The sequence below is a fragment of the Onychostoma macrolepis genome, chromosome 07 (genome assembly GCF_012432095.1).
Source record: "Onychostoma macrolepis isolate SWU-2019 chromosome 07, ASM1243209v1, whole genome shotgun sequence".
Classification (NCBI taxonomy): Eukaryota; Metazoa; Chordata; class Actinopteri; order Cypriniformes; family Cyprinidae; genus Onychostoma; species Onychostoma macrolepis.
This window is the reverse complement of record NC_081161.1, coordinates 30,075,991-30,095,532: the sequence shown is the minus strand read 5'-3', so window position 1 is coordinate 30,095,532 and position 19,542 is coordinate 30,075,991. Positions and strand designations below refer to the sequence as shown.

General features: G+C 38.3%; 1 protein-coding gene across 2 annotated transcripts in view; it reads right to left on the bottom strand.

Annotated features, from left to right (window-relative positions):
* The window catches only part of igdcc3 (immunoglobulin superfamily, DCC subclass, member 3), an 84,741-nt gene extending 66,031 nt beyond the window's left edge, over window positions 1–18,710 (bottom strand). The window contains exons 1-2 of one of the 2 annotated variants that reach the window (XM_058780910.1): window positions 18,427–18,710; window positions 8,348–8,653 (exon numbers count right to left, since the gene is read on the bottom strand). In XM_058780910.1, the coding sequence (XP_058636893.1) occupies window positions 8,348–8,653; window positions 18,427–18,490 (370 nt within the window). In that variant the 5' untranslated portion in view covers window positions 18,491–18,710. Of the gene's footprint in view, window positions 1–8,347; window positions 8,654–9,277; window positions 9,432–18,426 lie in introns of those variants that run through there. The other variant, XM_058780911.1, reaches the window with a different exon arrangement.
* Window positions 18,711–19,542: the final 832 nt, after the last annotated feature.

Genomic DNA, 19,542 nt, shown 5'->3' with positions numbered 1-19,542 from the left:
TCTGGAGTTAGTAAAAAAAAAAAAAAAAAAAACTGATTTAAAAGTGACAGTAGAGACCTTTATAATATGTATAATAAATGCTGTTATTTTTAACTTTCTATTCATCAAGGAATAAGAAATGTTTCTTGAGCACCTAATCAACATATTAGAATCATTTCTGAAGGATCGTGTGACACTGAAGACTGGAGTAATGCTTGACATCACAGGAAAAAAAAAAAAAAAGGTCTTATTCATGGGTTCATTGAAGTTCACCACTAAAAATGTGAAACAAATGCTGATTTCAATATTATTTGTCAGTGCCTCACATACAGCATATCGGACACTCAAACCACCCCACACAAAAAAAGCAATAGGTTTAAGTGTCTCTAATTTGGTCCTGTGAATTATCCACCATCCGTGTCTCTCTCTCTTTCTCTCTTAATTAGGGCTCTCTTCCTCTCAAGCACTTTCCCTCTTTCTCCATGCCCCATTGTGAGGCAGTTCTGACCTGAAAGCATGTGTCATTGAGCTCCATGTCAGTGGGGTGCGGTTGGGCTTCTGAACAGGATAGAGGGGGCTTGTGGGATTGCGGGGTTGGGTGGGAGGAGCCTGGTTACTGGACAAAGAGAGAGGTAGGACATGGATTGTTGAGTGATGGAGAGGAAGCCAGCGGAGAGGGAGAGAGAGGAAGGGGCGAAATCCAGAGAACGAGCAGGCCCCCTCCCCCATTACCCTGCACGACGGCCCTATAACCGCCTCTGCTTTGATGGTTATGTGTCAACACGTCCTCCCCTCTGGTTTGACCAACAAAACAGCTCTCATTCAACACCCAGGTTTAGTTGTTGACACACGACAGCCAGCAAAAATGTCAAATCGAATTGGAAATGTCTGAAGGGAAGCTCATAATAATGACAGCGAAGGAGGTTTTTATTGGAGCTTCCTGCTTCTCGTTCATTCTCCAATGCTCTTTACAATCTGCCTTTTTATCGCTCTCGCATTCATCCGTCGAGGTGACCATACCCCGGGCACTCTTATCATGTCTTATCATCATAAAGCGTGTTTGACTGCAGACAACTATGTGAATATCTGTTTGCGTTTATTTGCAGTTCCCTCTTCTGTCGTCCCTGGCCTTGTTTCTTCTTTGAGTTGAGCCTTGCCATCTTAATTCAAGCAAATCCCCTCCAGAGTTGCCAGGGTCAATTACATCCCAAGAAGGCTGAATAAGACGGTGAGAAAAAATAAATTAATACTTAACAAAGCTTAAACTCTTTCACAATTGACGCTGAAGAAAGGAACAAGAGTGCATGCGCTCCGATTGATCCCGGAGAGCTGTTTGGTAATGGGCGGGGGCTTTTATGATCAGTTGCTTGGTGACAGGCTCAAGAGGAGGGCAGGAAGCAGGAATAAACCGTGCGTCGCGATCCACTGTACCGTTTCCACGATTCATTCAAAGTATGAAAAGCTTCCTGAGGCCCAGCTAATGAGGATCCACAAGCAAAAAGGAGAAAGAAAGAACGAGAAAAGGGAGGAGATGGAGAAAAAGAGGCAGCGAAGCCATCAAAGACGAAACATTTACAAAAATAAGTGTTTCCTGAAAGGGCAGTGTGATTGAGAGCAGCGACGGGAGCTCAGCACCCGACTGCGTGCTCACAGAAACGGTCGACAAGCAAAAAGAAGAAGCGTAATTTATGGAAAGAGTGGCCGTTTTGGGGGTGGAAGGGTTTTTTTCTTTATATGAGGGGGGTTGTAAAGAACCTCGCTAATCACACCCTCTTTTGCGATGGCAGCGTTCTCTCTTCACGCCAGTGGGCCGAAATTACCCCGAAGTGCAAATTGAGCCGGTGTCTCGAAAAATGTGCACAAAACCAGAAAAGACAAAAACACAGAGGCAAAAAAAGCTCTTTGATCAGTTCGAGCACTAAGGAGCAGATCTATGTCACCACACTTAGCAGGAGAAAAGGCTCTCCGAGCAGCCTGTGCAACACTGGTGGCGCCTAAAAGGATGAAAGAGCGCTGTAATGGGTGGAAAGCCTCTTGTATGCTAAAGCGGCCTGACTGGTGGTTGGCCATTACACATCTACCTCTTTTTATTAGTCTCAATGTGCTGGTTACACAAACAGCCTGCCTGCGGTGTCACAAAGCCCCTTGGCAGCAAAGAACCAGGTATATTTATCTAATTTCTACTGTAAACGTCTCATTGAGAGAGGGGAGGTTAATATACTATTTGAAAAGACTTTAGCAAGTTTCCTTAATATACATTACTCACAGTGATATTAAATCTCTTGCTTTCCATCCTGTTATCACCTCTCCCTCTCTCTCTCCTAGGTGTCTCTAATAATTTGCTATCTCCAGCATGGAAATGAGTTTGTGCCTATAACACACCTTGAGTGCAATCAGCGTTTCATGCGCCGCTATTCAATCTGCAGCACAACGGCGAAAGATATATTTCAATCGAGCATGCAGTCTGAATTGAATGTGATGAGATAAAAAGACAGTAATGTGAATACAAAATGCCAAGACATGCTATTCTATAGCCCAGTCTTCACTGCCAGCGCTCAATAAACATACAGCGGAACAAATTATTCTTATGGGCCATATTTTATGAATCAAAAAACAAGTTATCGATCTGAATCTGTCTGACAAAGAACTCACTGAATCGGTTTACTGCAAAAAGTGCCTATTGCAAAAAAAGCAGCTTTCTTAATGTGTAGGAAATAGTTCAGCTCATCATAGCAGCGATGTAACAGAAGTAGCAATAGATCTTTTGATGTATTTCTGAGTGAAACAAATATCGGAAAAATGAAGAGGACTTGGTTCACTCAGGTTAGGGCTGTGCAATTAATCGAATTCGATCATCATGCGCATCTCGTCAGTAAAGCCGGTTCCGTGATTAGTAGTAAATCGCCATCACCTGCTTTCAGATGGAGCGGCAGTTAATACACAGAGCCGTAGTTCACTGACAAGCTATGAACGCGATATTGCCTAGCTTGTCAGTGAACTACGGCTCTGTGTTGCAAATGCCGCTCCATCTGAAAACAGGTGATGGCGATTTACTACTAATCACGGAACCGGCTTTACTGGCGAGATGCGCATGATAATCGAATTCGATTAATTGCACAGCCCTAACTCAGGTGATTATTGATTGGATGAGAGCTTACAGTTGCTTGACTTACAAGGGTAAGTAAATGTTAACAAAACATTTTTGAGTCATTTGGTCTGCATCTGTTGGTGCGGGGTGAATTGACCTTTAAGCGCAATCCAAAACAATGAAAGCAAACACAAAATGTGATGAAGATATCCTGAGTCTCAACGTGAACTATGAAACAGATTTCCCAACTGTATGTTTCCGAGTCTGCGAGGTATATGTACAAATCACCACACACACAGCAAGCAAGATAAAAAGTGATTGAGAACAACATAAAAAGAAAATGACAGAATGAAGTAATACCCAACTTAACGACTTCGAATACAACTATGGATTTTGCCTCATGTCATAATATGAAACCCAAGGCAGTCTGTAAAAAACCCATGTAAAGACTTGAAGATCAAACTCTATCTCCAGCAGGACATCTGTAGGAACTATTAGAGTCTCATTGATTGTAGTTGAAGGCCTGAGGGAAGTCTGCTCACGCACATGTACTGATGTAAAATGAGAAGAATGTCATTTCAGCTGTGTGAGAGTTGCCCTGCAGATAGGAGAGTGAGACTCCAGTTGGCCATTAAGTCTGTTCTTCCTTTCTCCTGGATGCTTCTAAAGATTCATGGATAAAGAGGCCATGCCCTGAGCGCTGGTACCCTTATACTCTAGACACTCATCATGCCATCTGAAACCAAGCACACACATTCCCTCTCACCTGTAACATCACTTAATTATTTTTCACAGGTCAGACAAAAAAAGGAAAATGTACAAAGACACAAACAGTGGTCACATGCTTCATTAAGATGGAGCTCATTGTCAATGCTCAAGCTCACAGCGCAGGGATCAAAAGGTCTCCAAGCGACCTTCATATCAGTCGTGATCCTACAGCTCTGATCAATAAACCAAAGCTGAGGTCATCCATTACACACAAGCTGACAAACGGGACGTGTGCACCCAGACTATTGCTGGAGGCTGTGCTAAAAGCACTGGTTGTATTAATGGGGTTTGAACATGAAAGGAAAGAATAGCCAGTCTTGAGTGCTGTTATATGGCATGTACTTGGCAAACTCTACAGAAATACTTTCTCATTGTCTGTGAATGAAATATAAAATAATAATAATAATAATAATAATAATAATACCACCAATAAAAAAGACAAGATTTGTACCATTTTTGCACATGAGACAATGGTATTTCCATGGTTTTTGGCCGTGTACCACGATAAAGTCATGATATTCTTCGAATTACTCTAAACTTGTACAATTGTGTTTATTTCATTTGTTTACTGAATTTTGTCAGAACCCATGTGACAAGAAAGTTGTCTGGAAATGAAAATCAACCCATCTATATTCTAAATGTACTGATCTTGTTGTGAACAATTTATCCAGTCATATTTTTCAATTCATGTTTTCATTATTAATTAAAATATTGATTTTCCAGTGAAACAGCAGACTTCTCTCTGGTGGTGGACATCTCCAATCAATTTAATCCACTTAAACTCCAGCACTTTCACCTTCGTTCAATGAGGAACAGTCAAATCAGAGCTTCATCCAGCTGAAATTCTCATTTTTAAGTTAATTTCCTTCTAAACGCGCTAGTCATTTCCTTCCAATTTCATATAGCTCTATTCAAATTATAATATAAATTACAAGCAGCACTTTCTTATTCCATGTTTAAATCCCGCTATGTGCTCATTTTGTGTGTACCCAGACATCATGGTATATTGATGGTACCTATAGCTAATGCATCGCAAATTGTATGAAAATGATAAAGAAAACATTCTGCCAGATAACGTTACGCTTTTATGTAGCACTTTTCATTATCCTTGTCCACCCAGCTCTACTTGCCAATCATTCAGTCTGACAATAGATCTCCATCTCCTTTGCTATTAGATTTGCATCCCACTCTATCTCCCAGCTATTGTTCACCCGTAATTTATGCAGAAAGCACACATACTCCTTTCTGGCCCTGATGAGAAATCGAAAAAAGGTGCTAAAAAGTAACTATGCGTTGACCTTTACCAATCAGCGCCCCGGAGAGCGTGGGTTTAAAGGTCCCCCCTGTCCAGCGAGCCAAGCTGACTGTTCCCTGTGGCGTGGCAGAGGCGGTGTAACTTCAGAGGCCAGCCAGTAACCACTGGCCCACTGGGAGCGGAGCCAGAGTATGTACCACAACACAGCAGTGCACCGTCTACACACAGTGTGTCAGTCTCACTTCACCGTGTGTGTGTGCACTCAAGTCAACGATCTTCACATCACACACACACACACCTCACTGCAAGGCCAACAAATGGACTGCTGTGTTCAGATATGGCACAGCATGGGCTGCCCATGTGTGTGTGCGTGTATGTGTGACAAGACCGTAGGCAGAGATGTCTCTCTGCGTCAAACAATACGGCCACAGAGCTACATGTCTGCAGACACTGTTTTGCTTTACGGATGCAGAATCAATTGCACATGTATGATGCGGTCAATAAAAAGATGTTAAATTAGGCATGTCATCACTGACCACATTGCATTACACACAGAGCTTAATATCTCTGCAAACTGTCCATTCAGACCCTGTATGGTGTGGATTCATGCGCCCATTTTATTATTTTATATAACATATAACAAATGATAAATATATCTATATTTATATAAAATATAAAACTGACCTGGGAGAAAACCAGAAAATATTTCCCCAAGAAAAAGAGCCAGTACTACTTTGTATTATCATAAAATATATTATAAAATATATTTATGTAAATAAATATAAAATGGGAGAAATACAGAAAATATTTCCCAATATATATTATATAAATACACACACATGCATGTATATATTTAAGAAAAATATGTAAAATAATGTTTATATTAAATATATTTATATATGATATAATTTATATGAATATAAATATATACATGTAAATATAGTGTAAATATTTTCAAAATATATCCTGTATGTTTGTGTCTTTATATATGCACAGTACACACACATATTATGTATACAAAAACTTTTATTTTGGATGCGATTAATCGTTTGACAGCACTAATATATAATATATAGCACACTAATATTTTCAACAGCTAAAAAAATGGTTTTAAATCAGTTATTTGTATCTTTTGAGAGAATGAGCTTTATTGCATACGAGGAATTTGTTATAGTAACTGAAGCTCCACAGAGCAAAAGAATGACAGCGACAGGACAGGACACAGATACTAAAAAGAATAATATACAAATATACAAAATAGACAATGTACAGTAGTGTGTCAGTAGGAAATATCAGTTTACATTTCCAAACATTCATTTTTCTATTAATTGTAATAATCCAGTGAAATTTTTGTTTGCACAAGGAGTCTGACAACAGCCAGTGCTCCATACAGAGAACTGATCCCATCTTATATAAATTACATCAATTTTTATAAAAATATATATATTTTTTAAAAAGGTTTACACATTTATATTTAAATGAATATTTTATGACAAAAGTAGTGACAAAACTCTTTATCATAAGGAATTTCTCCCAGGTTCATCTCATGAGTGAAAGGCAATGGGTTACAGTAAGTCCTGATTGTGTGAAGTTGATGGGAAAGGGCCTGATTGCTAAGAGCTTATTCTCTCTGAAGCACCATATAATAACAGCAAGAGACCCTGAATTCCTCACATCATCACAAAAACACAGTTTCACATTAACACTGCAGCGCGCTTTCAAATTAACACTTGCCTGACATCCATTTAATGACCAACTCTGCTTTCCCCTCGGCTACTATTTACAACTACGCCAACACAACTACCTCCTGCTAACCGCTAAAGAGAACATAAAGAACTCTCCATAAGGCCCTTCTCTGTTTTCTTTCTTCTTATGCCCTTTATATTTAGCCAGCATCTGTATGAAAAGATCAAACACATTTTGGACGACATGAGAGCGGACAAATGATAATAAGTCATCTTTAGTTGCCATAAACACATGCTGAGTTTATGAAAATCCAATCATAAGCACAATACAGTAACAACTTTTCAGCACTGGACAGGAACAAGGCCCGATTCATATGGGGCCACGGTGGGTATGGATGACTAGAAAAGCAAATTTAGCCTTGGTGCCTGCGACCAGCAAGTGGGCGAACAACAGCACTCCAGATTATTGTGACGCCGACAAAAGCGGCGCGAAAAGAGCACAGCATGGCCGGGTTTAATAGTTAAGTTCAATACAAGAGCCAGAGATTTAGTAATATAAATCACAACACAAGCACGACCGGGAGCGCCACAGCAGCGCACAAAAGGCAGACTGGATCCTACAAGCCAATTTATCTTCAGAAATAGAAGGAGCCCATTGTCCATATATCAAATGGCCTGTCCCAGCCCCCTGTGTCCCTCATGTTCAGTTCATCCAAAGTTAATGTAGCCTGAGCCTACACCACGCCGCGCTCGAACACTGCATGCTCTGTGGAAGACCCAAAGTGCACTGCAAATGAGCTGGCAGTGGCTTCTATCAAACTCACTTTAGCTTCTCAGGACAATCTAACGGCACCAATATCTGCTGGCAGAGGCGCATCTAGATATTTCTCACTAGGGCGGGCCATTTGGGGCGGAGACTCCTCCAACTCCTCCACAACAACAACAATACGTTAACTCAAAATGTTTTTTACACCCAACAAATTTATAGTAACACAACATAATATAATGTCATGAAATATCTTGTCTTTGGACAACTTTTTTCGATTTACAGAAAAAGCAGCAAGTTTGTGTTGAACAAAAAAAAATGATGTTATTTATTACATTAAGTGTTATGTAACTGCAGGTTCTGTTTAATAAAAAGATTATTAAAGAGAAAGATGTAATGCAATGTAATGTGTCCAAATTGCTTATAGAACGCCTTTTGACACTTTTTTTTCATAGAAACAGCTATCAGCTGTTTATTAATATTATTAACTTGTGATTGGTATGTAATTGTAACTTGTGTTTTGTTAAAATGATAGTAATGATAATATAATATAATCATTAAAAATACAATTGAAATAATATATTTTCATTATCATCATGTTGGATGGCAGGCTATGCTTCATGAAACAGATTAAGATATTTTAGCTAAAAACTGCTGACAATTTTACCATTGATGTATACAATTAAAAAGCTTTCTCTTTTTACCTTTTCAAATATTTGCCATTAATAAGCCCTTGAAAAAACAAACATGTGGAGTGTGAACAGAGCAAGGTTCTCAGGATTAAAACACACTGAAATGCTACTTACTAGCAGCCTGCACTCTGGCTTTGCGGCTCAAGACCAGCCCAAAGAAGTTTTGGGCTATGCACTCGTAGTCTCCCTCATCAGACGAGCCGTCAGACTTGGTCTTCTGGAAGTGACCAATCAGAAGCGAGCCATTAGCAAACATGACATAGTTTTGGTCCTCCACTATCAGAGCTCCATTGCGCCTCCACTGCGTGGTGATGGGTGGGATCCCCTCCACCTGACAGTGCAGCATCAAAGGTTGTTCCTGAACAGCAATAATGTCACTGGGCTCCAGGGTGAATGACAGCTCACCCCCACATGTCATACCTAGTAGATAAAAAAAAATAATTAGACAAAAATTAAAAACCGCACTATAGAGACATTTTACAATTTAATACAATTTAAACCAAAGGAATCAAATGACAAAATCCCCCCCCCAGAAATTTCAAAGTAATAACATTTATTTTTGTAACAATGCGAAAGTCTTTGTCACTCTAACAATTTAATGTGTTCTTGCCGAATAAAAGTACTAAATTGTATCTATTATCTATTTTGAAAGCTGCTATTGAGGAACAGATAGAGGAGGCAGGAACATTTCTGTTCTAATCAGTCAAGTGGGCATGATTATCTACTGATGTCAATCCCAAAATGGCCAAGTACCATATAAATCAATTAATCTGCCAGCCAGATATCATATATCAGTATAGTAAATGGGAAGAAATGGCTCAGTGCAATGAAACTGCAGTGAATTTTATTGATAGTCATACTTTCTGTCTAGATCAGCATTACACTGAAATCCTAAATGTCTCCTCGCTTTAAAGGGGGTTACAATGCTGTTTCGTGCATTCAGAGTTATTTACACTGTAAAAGAGTTGGATTCTCATGTTAAGCATGGAAAGTTTCAAAAAACAATTTGGACGTATAACAGTATTTCTGTGCCAAAAATCTTACTTCCGGGTTCGTACAAGTTTTTTTCGATCGTGGCTCTTGATGACGAAAACGAGGGTGGAACTCCTTATACGAGTTATATCTCCTTATATCTCCTTATATCTCCTGGACGAACGCGCCCGTGCACGCATCGACCAGAGCGAGAGCGAGAGCGCGCCCATCAACGCACTTCATTCAGCAGCACTGCACGGGACTCGCTCGGGAAGAATGTCTCTAAAGAAGTGTGTTTTTGGTTGTAAGGGAAAGATAACCTTGTTCAGCTTCCCAAAAGAACCCAGCGTTATGTGAACAGTGGATGCAGTTTGTTTTTCGGGGCAGCAATGGAGTTTCTCAAGTGTGTTTGTTAACGAACGTTTTATAAACAAGGCCCAGTTCGACGCTGGATTTGCAAATCGTTTGACACTGAAAGATGGAGCGGTCCCAGCTATAAAAGATCCCGGTCATGATTCAGAACTGCATACGGTAAGTGAAACAGCATCAAATGTCTGTGTTTTGTTGGCGATCGGCGCTCAAGTGCTCGTCACTCTTTAGCTCCGCCCACACGGCACGCCCCCAGGAGCTCTGCTTTTTTCGGAGAGAATCGTAAAGCTGTATCTTTCTTTTATAAATATGAGTAAACTAAAGACTTTTTGGAGATATGAAGGATGCAATACTACTCTATAGGTACTCAAGATTAACATGAGATTGGGTGAAACTGTGTGTGTTATGCCCCCTTTAAGCAATTCACTGCATATGTGTGCATGTTTGTTTGAAAATATTTTTTTTGAAGAAATTTTTCCAACCATACAATTATTTCCCAAGCCACTTGTTGTATGTCAGGTCAAGAGAATGCTGGAGCCTATCCCAGAGTCTCAGGCCATAGGCAGGGAAACACTCTGGATAGATGTCCAGTCCATCACAGTGTAAAATTTTTGTTAGTGTAAATGAGAAAAATAAAATGAGACCTACTGGGCCAATTCATATTCATTTTTTCAACACCAACAGCAAAATAAACACCACAACTTTTGTTGACTTTTTGAAGCTAGTTAATTATTTCGGAGTTCAGCTACACTCAGCCCTTGCTTGGCTGCTCACCAGCATATGTTCTGTTTTGGCTGGTAAATTACAGTAGCTTACACTACCTAGGCAACCAGCTTCTGCAGAAAGACCATGGTGGACCAGCTTAAGCAACATAAAATCCTTAAAGCGAAATCATAATACAAACTGGCATGACGTTATTTTGAATTAAATCAGGCCAAAACAGGCCCTAAGCGAGAAACTAAAAAGTCATTAATTACTCACCCTCATGTCGTTCCAAACCCACTGATATCACATGGACTGTTTTAACGATGTCTTTACTATATTTCTGGGCCTGAGAATGTTTCAGTTACATTGCTGTCTATATAGGGTCAGAAAGCTTTTAAATTAATTAAATATATCTTAATTTGTGTTCCGAAGTTGAACAAATGTCTTATGGGTTTGGAACGACATGAGGGTGAGTAATTAATGAAATAATTTTCATTTTTAGGTGAACTATCCCTTTAAAGAAAATTTTCTGTTATCTAACATCTTTATATGTAGTTTGCATTTACAAAACCAAAAAAAAAAAAAAGAACCGTTAAACATCACACTAAGTCTCACTAAATGTTCCCTTTTAGTAACAATGTCCTCCAGCAAAATCACTGACACCCGCACCGATGACAATAAATAGCAGTCTGCCCTGACTTAACATGATAAAAAGGAGAGCTTAGTGGACTCTCTTGTGCTCTGCACTGAAGGTATCGAGTTTCAGTCGCTGGTGGGCTAAGCAGTAGCAGCCTCTGCCTGCGGCTCAGGAATCCATCTGAAGTTTGGCGGGCGGGGTGCACAAGGGTGCAGCTAGAGACCAACTCTGGCATCATCGCTCAAATTCCAGCCCTGAAATATACCCCCTTTAGGTACAGCCGTGGAATGCATTGACTCACTCATCCCTGCAGATCACATGACAAATAAATGAAGAGGGAGAGAAAGACAGAAACGCAGGCTCTCATTATGTTACTAAAGTGGTCTAAGGGGCTTGACTTATCTTTCCACGTCTTTCTTATATCACTGCTGTTCCTCACCAAGTTTCTCTTTTGTTCCTGCTCCATTTGTGAAGCAAGAATCATGCTCCTGTCAATTCCTCTGATTTATTAACCGACACAATTTTCTTCTCTGACTTCTTACAAGGTTTTATTGCAGCACCAGCAGGGCGTCATTCTCGGGGTTGCACACACATGTCCCCAAAGCAACTGAAAACTTCTCACTGGATTCTTCGCTATATCAGTGTTCAAATCTTCTCTTCCCTTAGATGATAAAACACCAGGGTTGTACAGCATAACGTTTAGATCTTTTTGAGCTTTGATGTCAATGTCACTTATAGATATCTTACGACTGGAATTCCCCAAACTACAATAATTCATGTACATATATATATATCATACAAAAAGTGTAGGCTGATGATGTGGTGCTTGATTTGAAACTGAAGTTATATTAAAAAATATATTTTTCAAATAAAAGCTGTACTTCTGAACTTGCTATTCATCAAAGAATCCTGAAAACATGCAACACAGTTGCCACAAAAATATTGAGCAGCACAACTGTTTTCAACATTAACAGTAATAAAAAATGTTAGTTGAGCACCAAATCAGCATATTAGAATGATTTCTGTAGGATCATGTGACACTGAAGAAATAGGAAATTCAGCTTTTCCATCACAGGAATAAATTACATTTCAACATTTATTCAAACTAAAAACAGTTATTTTAAATTGTGATATTTCACAATATTACCATTTTTACAGTATTTTTGATAAATGTAGACTTGCTGAGCATGAAAGACTAAACCTTGACATTTTCCATGTGCATTTATAATATCTTATGATCTGGAAGATTACTTTCAAAACTACTTTCAAAAACATAAAAAAAAAAAAAAAAAGGATCGTTTCGAAATTGTTCTATATTTATATTTATCTATATATATTTTTTCTGATTTTGTTGTTATACAACACTTAGTCACTTACGTCTGTTTTTCTGTTTACCTTGGACCCTGTTAATTGCTGCTTGCATCTCTCTTTCTCTATTTTATCCCTAAATGTTCATGCTTCTGTTAAGCACAAAAGTTCAATCAAGCTCTCTGCTAAGCGAGAAAGAAAGGGAGGCCACATCGGCAGCAGCACATGCAGTTATTGATTAGAGATCTTCAAAAGAGGCTCCTTGATAAGGCATCAATCACAAGAGGAGGAGGAAAATACAGCAGATGCGAGAAAAAGACAGGTGAAGAAGTGACCAGATAAAATAAGAAATGAACGATACTAAAAGGAAAGAAAGAGAGATGAAGAAAAGTGCAAAAATACAGCAGGAGTCACAGCATCATGACGCAGACTGATTGCAACCACTCCTCTTTGGAGACGTGTTTAGGGTTTAAGCGTGGTTAGAGCACCCTGGAGCTCAGGATTAGCTCAGCGTGAGTCCAGCAGCCTGCCAGGCAGACGCACACAGAGTGCCTTTGAGTGATGCTCACACATGGGTTTACCACTGACACTCAAAACAACATGCCACACCACATCAGCCTCAATCACTATTCTCTCCACCCCTCAGAAGACTACATTTATCAGCTAGAAGGAAAAAGAAATCCGTAGAAGAAATATTTTAAAAGGATAGTTCACAGCAAGATGACAGGATTTCCATCAACGCCTGAAACCCATATGGTTTTTCTTTTTCTATGAAACACAAAAGTAGTTATTTAGTTTAGAATTGTCAAGCGGTCCTTTTTCACACAACACTTGAAATACCTGCAGCTTTCAAATGCCAAAATGAACAAAAAATTGGCAATATAGACTTGTGCACTGTATACCAAGTCTTCTAAAGTCATGTGATAGCTTGAACAGATCATAATTGAATCCATTTTTGATTTCCAACCTATTCAAGTAGAATCTGTATAGTAACGGATGAGCAACATTTGGAGGAGAAACCCCCATTTCTTGTGTCAGTGTGCTATGTTTGAATAATATGGCATATCGTTTTAAAAACCCTGTAAATATAGCATATATGAATGACTTTCATAATATTTTTGATATCCCCTTAAGGTAAAACGAACAGTTCATCCCAAAAAGAAAATTCTGTCATCACTGCCTCACCCTCATGTTGTTCAAAACCTGTAAGACTTCGAAAAACCAAAAAGGTCATAAGGGTGTCGTAAAACTAATTAATATGAACTGAGCAGTATAAACCAAGCCTTTTGAAGAGATTCGACTGCATAATAGACAGATTTAATTTAGGCTTTTATTTACACCTAAATAATGATAAACACAAGGCATTTATGACCTTTTTGGATCTTATTTTGGTTACCAGGACTTTCAGTGTGGAGGAATTGAAACCTTGAAAAAGATGGTTTACATGAGGGTGAATAAATGATGACAGAATTGGAATTTTTGGGTGAATTATCCCTTTAATGTAGATATTCTGCAAAATAACTTTTGTGTTACATAAAAATACATAATATCCAAATTGTACCTGTTCTCGCTGTGCAATAAGCGATTTTAATGCACGACGTGAAGGCAAGGACCACCTGATGCGAAGTTCTTGAGCTCTAACATTCTGCCCGCTTCAGAGATGAAATGGTGCGGTGAGAGTGAGCGTGTGAATTAGCCTACCTGCATTTGCGCGTCACTTTAAGCAATGAAGATTTGAGTTTAGTTATTTAAACAGTCATTTTACCCCCTCATGCTGATTAATATAATGTAGCGATCCAGTCTCTATAAACTATTTTATTAATGAAAGTCGCTGGGTAGCGTTGACAACACGTTTCTGTCCTCCTAAATGTTTGTGTGGGCAGCTCGATCTCGATCTCCCAAACCAAAATAATATATATTTTCTCAGGCCATATGTAAAATCAGATGAATAAAGATGATTAAAATGAATAAGTATGGATGACAATTGATTACAATAATAGTTTAGTTTATTCCCCTCGTTAGTAACAGTGCCTTCTGTGGGATAAAGTTAATATTAGTCTCATATTTTATCATCATTTTATATTTATATTTATCATCTCTGTTATAGTATTATTCATAAGTCAATTTATTTTTCACCATCTTTCCAAGTTCTGTACCTCAGGTCCAAAAGAAATGAAAACACCAAATACGTTTGTGATCTATTTCCATTCGTTATTTTCAAAAGGGAAATACTGACATGGATGTTTACAGAGCAGAGGTCACGTTTTTTAAATTCCAATAGGAGAGATGTACTTTTTTTTGTGCTGTATTATTGGTTACTGTGTTATTTCTGTTTCAAAAGGCAGCAATCAATAACACTTTAATATCTAAAGAGTGTTTATGTGATTTTATGTTGTGAAATGAATACATGCATAATAATTGTGTAACCGTGATTATTCCTCAGACTATAATCGTACCAACAAAATCAATAATCGTTGCATCCCTAATCCAAATAACATGAGAGTGAGTAAAGATAAATGGCAGAAGTTTTTCTTTTAAGGAGAACCAACACTAAGTTTATCCACATCTAGACCAGTGGTTCCCAACTAGGGCTGTGCAATTAATCGAATTCGATCATCATGCACATCTCGTCAGTAAAGCTGGTTTCGTGATTAGTAGTAAATCGCCATCACCTGCTTTCAGATGGAGTGGCAGTTAATACACAGAGCCGTAGTTCACTGACAAGCTACGAGATGCGCATGATAATCGAATTCGATTAATTACACAGCCCTATTCCCAACCAGGGGTCCGGGACCCACTAGGGCCTCAACAAAGATGCCACAAGATGACTTAAAATGATTGAAAAGCAAGAGAAAACCAGCTTTAAAATAACAAATAATAATAAAAAAAAAGGATATCTATCCCAAACCTTTAAAATTCAGAAATGTAATTATTTAGACACTTTTAGAAAAACTTGAGATTTTAAATAGTATTTTTGTACCACCAAGTCTTAGACTTCTAAATCTAAACCAAGGCCAGGAAGTACAAAAATTGAATAGGTCTTATATCCTGTGAATGAGGCAATCAAGTCATATATATTTCAGCATCCTGCTCTGGACCATATAAATGTGATTATAACTAAACTCTAAATGCCAATTTCCTAGTCCTTTCTGACCTTGGATTGGTGAAAAATCACACCAGTCACGCAGTGAATTAAAGCACGCACAGACCATGAACAGCCCAGTTTCATTAGCAAAGGATAATTCCACTCTCAATAGTCATTCGTCTCTCACTCTAAATATCATTGGTTTGGCATGACCTATACTGTAGCTGTGAATTAAACAATGTCCGGGGGCCCCGGTACCGCCTCCTTATCAGCACCCTCCATCTCTCAATCCCTTTTCTGAGCTTTCTGCTAGTAAACAGGGCATCTGTATAGCCTCACCTGCTTAATTCAAATACCAAACCCTTTTCCTCATTTCTGCATCTCTTCCCAGGGTTTTGGTGTGACAGCCTTTTGCACACTGCAGGTCTTGTTTTGACTTCCTGTGACAAAGCACTGAAACATGCTGTCAGAGTGACGGCTGCTTTCAGCCCCTTTCTTTTGTCAAGATTTACAGAAAGAACTCTTAGATTGAGGCCGGGGGTTTGGTGAAGGAAAAGTCAGTCTTTGTAGGGTGACCTTAAAACCTATCATCATCATGGCTCTGAAACTGGAGCGGGTCGTTTTTACAGTCACAGCTTTTAATACTGGATCATCTGCTTGATATGTGAGGAATTTTTCAATTCAAGTCATTATCACTCAATCAGTGCACAATATTTTTATTCAACAAGAACACATTACATTTATTAAAAGACTATAAATAAATGTACATTAAAATAAAATATATACAAAATACATAAAATAAATGTTTACTTTTTTTCCCCATCAAAGAATCCTGAAAAGTAGGTATCATGGTATCAGTTAAGCTGCACAACTGTTTTTAATATTGATAAGAAGAAGAAGAAGAAGAAGAAGAAGGTTAGTGTTTCTTGAGCACTAAATCAGGCTATTTGTATAATTTCTGAAGAATCATGTGACACTGAAGACTGAAGTACAGGCTGCTAAATATCCAGCTTTTTCTTTACAGGAATAAATAACATTTTTAAATACATTAATAATATTTCACAATCATACTGTTATTTTTGATCAAATAAATGCAGCCTTGCTGAACATATACTTCAGATATTAGTCTTTAGACATTATCTTTTTAGAGATATTGATGTAATAATTATATTGTCAATTTCAATTTTTATTTTTTTTCTTCAGTGAATGGCTTCTGTTCTTAGAGTATCCGTGATTGAATTACATTAAGCTTTCAGGACAACAGTGGTATCAACAGGTCTGAGGACACTCTCTGTTCATTATGCATTATCACGGCAAAGAGTAACGAGTGCATAAACTTGTAATACATAACTGTTTCTTTACAATGACATGCATGGACAAAATGCCTTTGATTCACACATCCTGCTTTATACTGGCCTACCCAAAACAGAAACAGAAAAACATGTATTCCAAACCCCCATCCAGTAATTTAACAACCCAACCCATGCAATTCCAACTCAATCGTTCCTCCTCTCACCAAGTGCTTTGCTGATTGGTGGCTCCGCAAAGGCACCCTACAATGAAGACCTGAAGGAAGACTCCAGCATAAACCAATAATTTTAACAAGAAATTAGCATGTATGACATTTGCATACAGAAAGACAATCAAACTAGGTGGCAGTGAAATGAGCTTTGTGAATATTAAGCAAGATTCTGATTCCCTAGATGTCATGCTCCATAAGCATGCATCCACACTGTCCTCCAGCCCAAGCAAACAGGACACACGCTCATAAACACAAACTGACAATTACAGGGGAACAAAGAAACCGAGCAAATTTACAGAAGAAGAGAAAGACAGCCTTGACACACAATCTTCAAGACAACAGCAGCCTTCATTTCTTTCCTCGCTTTCCCACTAAACCAGAAATACAGTAAAAGAAAACAATCAATCAGAGCTTCTGCTGTCTATGACAGATAATAGATGCAAACTACTCACCTGTGGGCCGAGAGAAAAGAGGAGCTCCTATAGTTTAGTAAATATTCCTGCACTTATGATATAAATATTTAGTATCTTCCCTTTTAAGTTATCATAATTAACAATATGTTGTGGAAACCTGAACTGCCATAATAATGTCATAATAGAATAGAATACAGATATGCCTAGTGTGCTAGAGATGTCTGTATGTCAATACCAGAAATGTTAAATATAGGCCTAGCTATTCAAGGTTACAGTCGATCATAAATCAGAGAATATGAAACTGCAAAGCTCACAGGTTCTGCTTTAATTTTTATACATATTAGTTCATTCATTGTCTGTACATCATCTTAACCTTCATTAATGTCTAGCTGAAAGTTATTTATTGTAGGCTATTCTGTTTTATTTTACATTGCAATTTTTATTAAAGCAGCTTATTTGTATTTAATTATTTTTATTTTCTGTCACTTTGTTTGTGTGTGTGTGTGTGTGTGTGTGTGTTGATGCTTTGCCAGTATTGCATGCAGTAAGTAATTTTACATTGAAAGCTGATAACAATAAATTGATGTTCTGATTAAAACACACACATACAACACTATAACTTGTACTATTAAATGAATCTAACTAAGTATACACTTAGCACTTCTCAAAGATCAAAGGCAATGTCATGTCTTGACTGACTCTATAGATTACCCATGATTAATTCATATCAGAAATAAATAACGCTCAATGTACTCCTACCACATGCGAAGATACATTTTAACTCAAGGTTTAATATTGCTCCGACACAATATGAAATACGATTAGAACTGCATTGCCATATTCCACATCCAAAATGCAAAGCACGTGGTAACAATGTCTCAAGTGAACTTCACCTTAACATAAAAACATTTTTCAGTGTCTGAAAACAGCATGAAACCCTAATATAACGTCAGCAAGCGCGTGGGACTCTCCATTCACAAAATCAGTTCATGCTTCAGTATGAAACATCTACATGTAGGCAAACACACCCACCCTAGTCGCATCTACAGCTGTAAACACAAACGCTACAACCGCAAAAGAAACGCGTCTGAAGCCGACTGCAATGCGATCAAGTTCACGGTCAATCGCGCTGACCAAGTGACCCAAAACCGCGAGGTTCCCGGACAGAAATCACACACTTACCGACAATAGCGAGCAGGAGTATTCCCAGTGAGCGCGGAGCCTGACGGCGCCGTCCGGAAGCCATTTAATCACATTGAAAATTAGACGAGATGCAAAGGAAGGTGAGGCAAGAGCGAAGACAAGGGTGGGAAAGCAGTAAATCAGTTCCTCTCGATCCAATCTACAGCCGGTGGCTCCAGCATACTTGCGCCATTTTACACATCTTTCAAGGAATGTAGCAGCAGCAGCATCTCGTGCTCTCTCATCCTCGCGACCAGCACACGCGCTCATCCACCTTTCTGAGCTCGCTCTCTCTCTCTCTCTCTCTCTCTCTCTCTCTCTCTCTCTCTCTCTCCCTCTCTCTCTCTCTCTCCCTCTCTCTCTCTCTCCCTCTCCTTAGAACAAAAGACACGGTCTCTAAACAGATAGCTTGAAGAAGATAACCTGTATGTGTGCAGGGCTTTAAATGATCTTTTATAAAATACTTATATTTTATAATATAAAGGCCACAGCTGAACAAAGACTGTCAGTCACGAACTAATAAATATAGAAAAAGGAAATAGTGATGGAATGAAGTACAGTTCATCCTCAGATATTGATGATGATGATAATAGTAATAATAACTGAAGTTAGTGGAATGTTTAATTACACGTTTGTACATTTTTTGGAAAGAAAATGCATACATTTTTACTAAAATTATTTTTAAAGAAATATTAAGGAAATAATTATCCTTACTGATGTTTAAAAAGATAATTTAGAAACTGTATTTGTTGGAAATAATATTTAGTTGTATTTAAAACTTCTTGAAATTTCAGGCATAGGGCAGCTGCAATGAAAGAGTGCCATCTACTGACTGTTCAGCATAAGATGAACAATGCTGCTTGACATAAACAAGGATTGCCCAGTGTTTTCATATATAGCCCCTCAGCCCCATCAGTAAGGTTCAAGCACCCCTTCAATGATACCAAATATTATTTAATATAATATTTAATATTATTAGTCATTTTAATCATGAAACAACTAAAAACAGATGAAAAAGAGTCACCAAGCCTCAACCAAAAATGTATAATTTTTTTAAATTACAAAACGTGCACACATTACATAAGTTTCTGTGTGATAGTAAACCTTATTTATTAC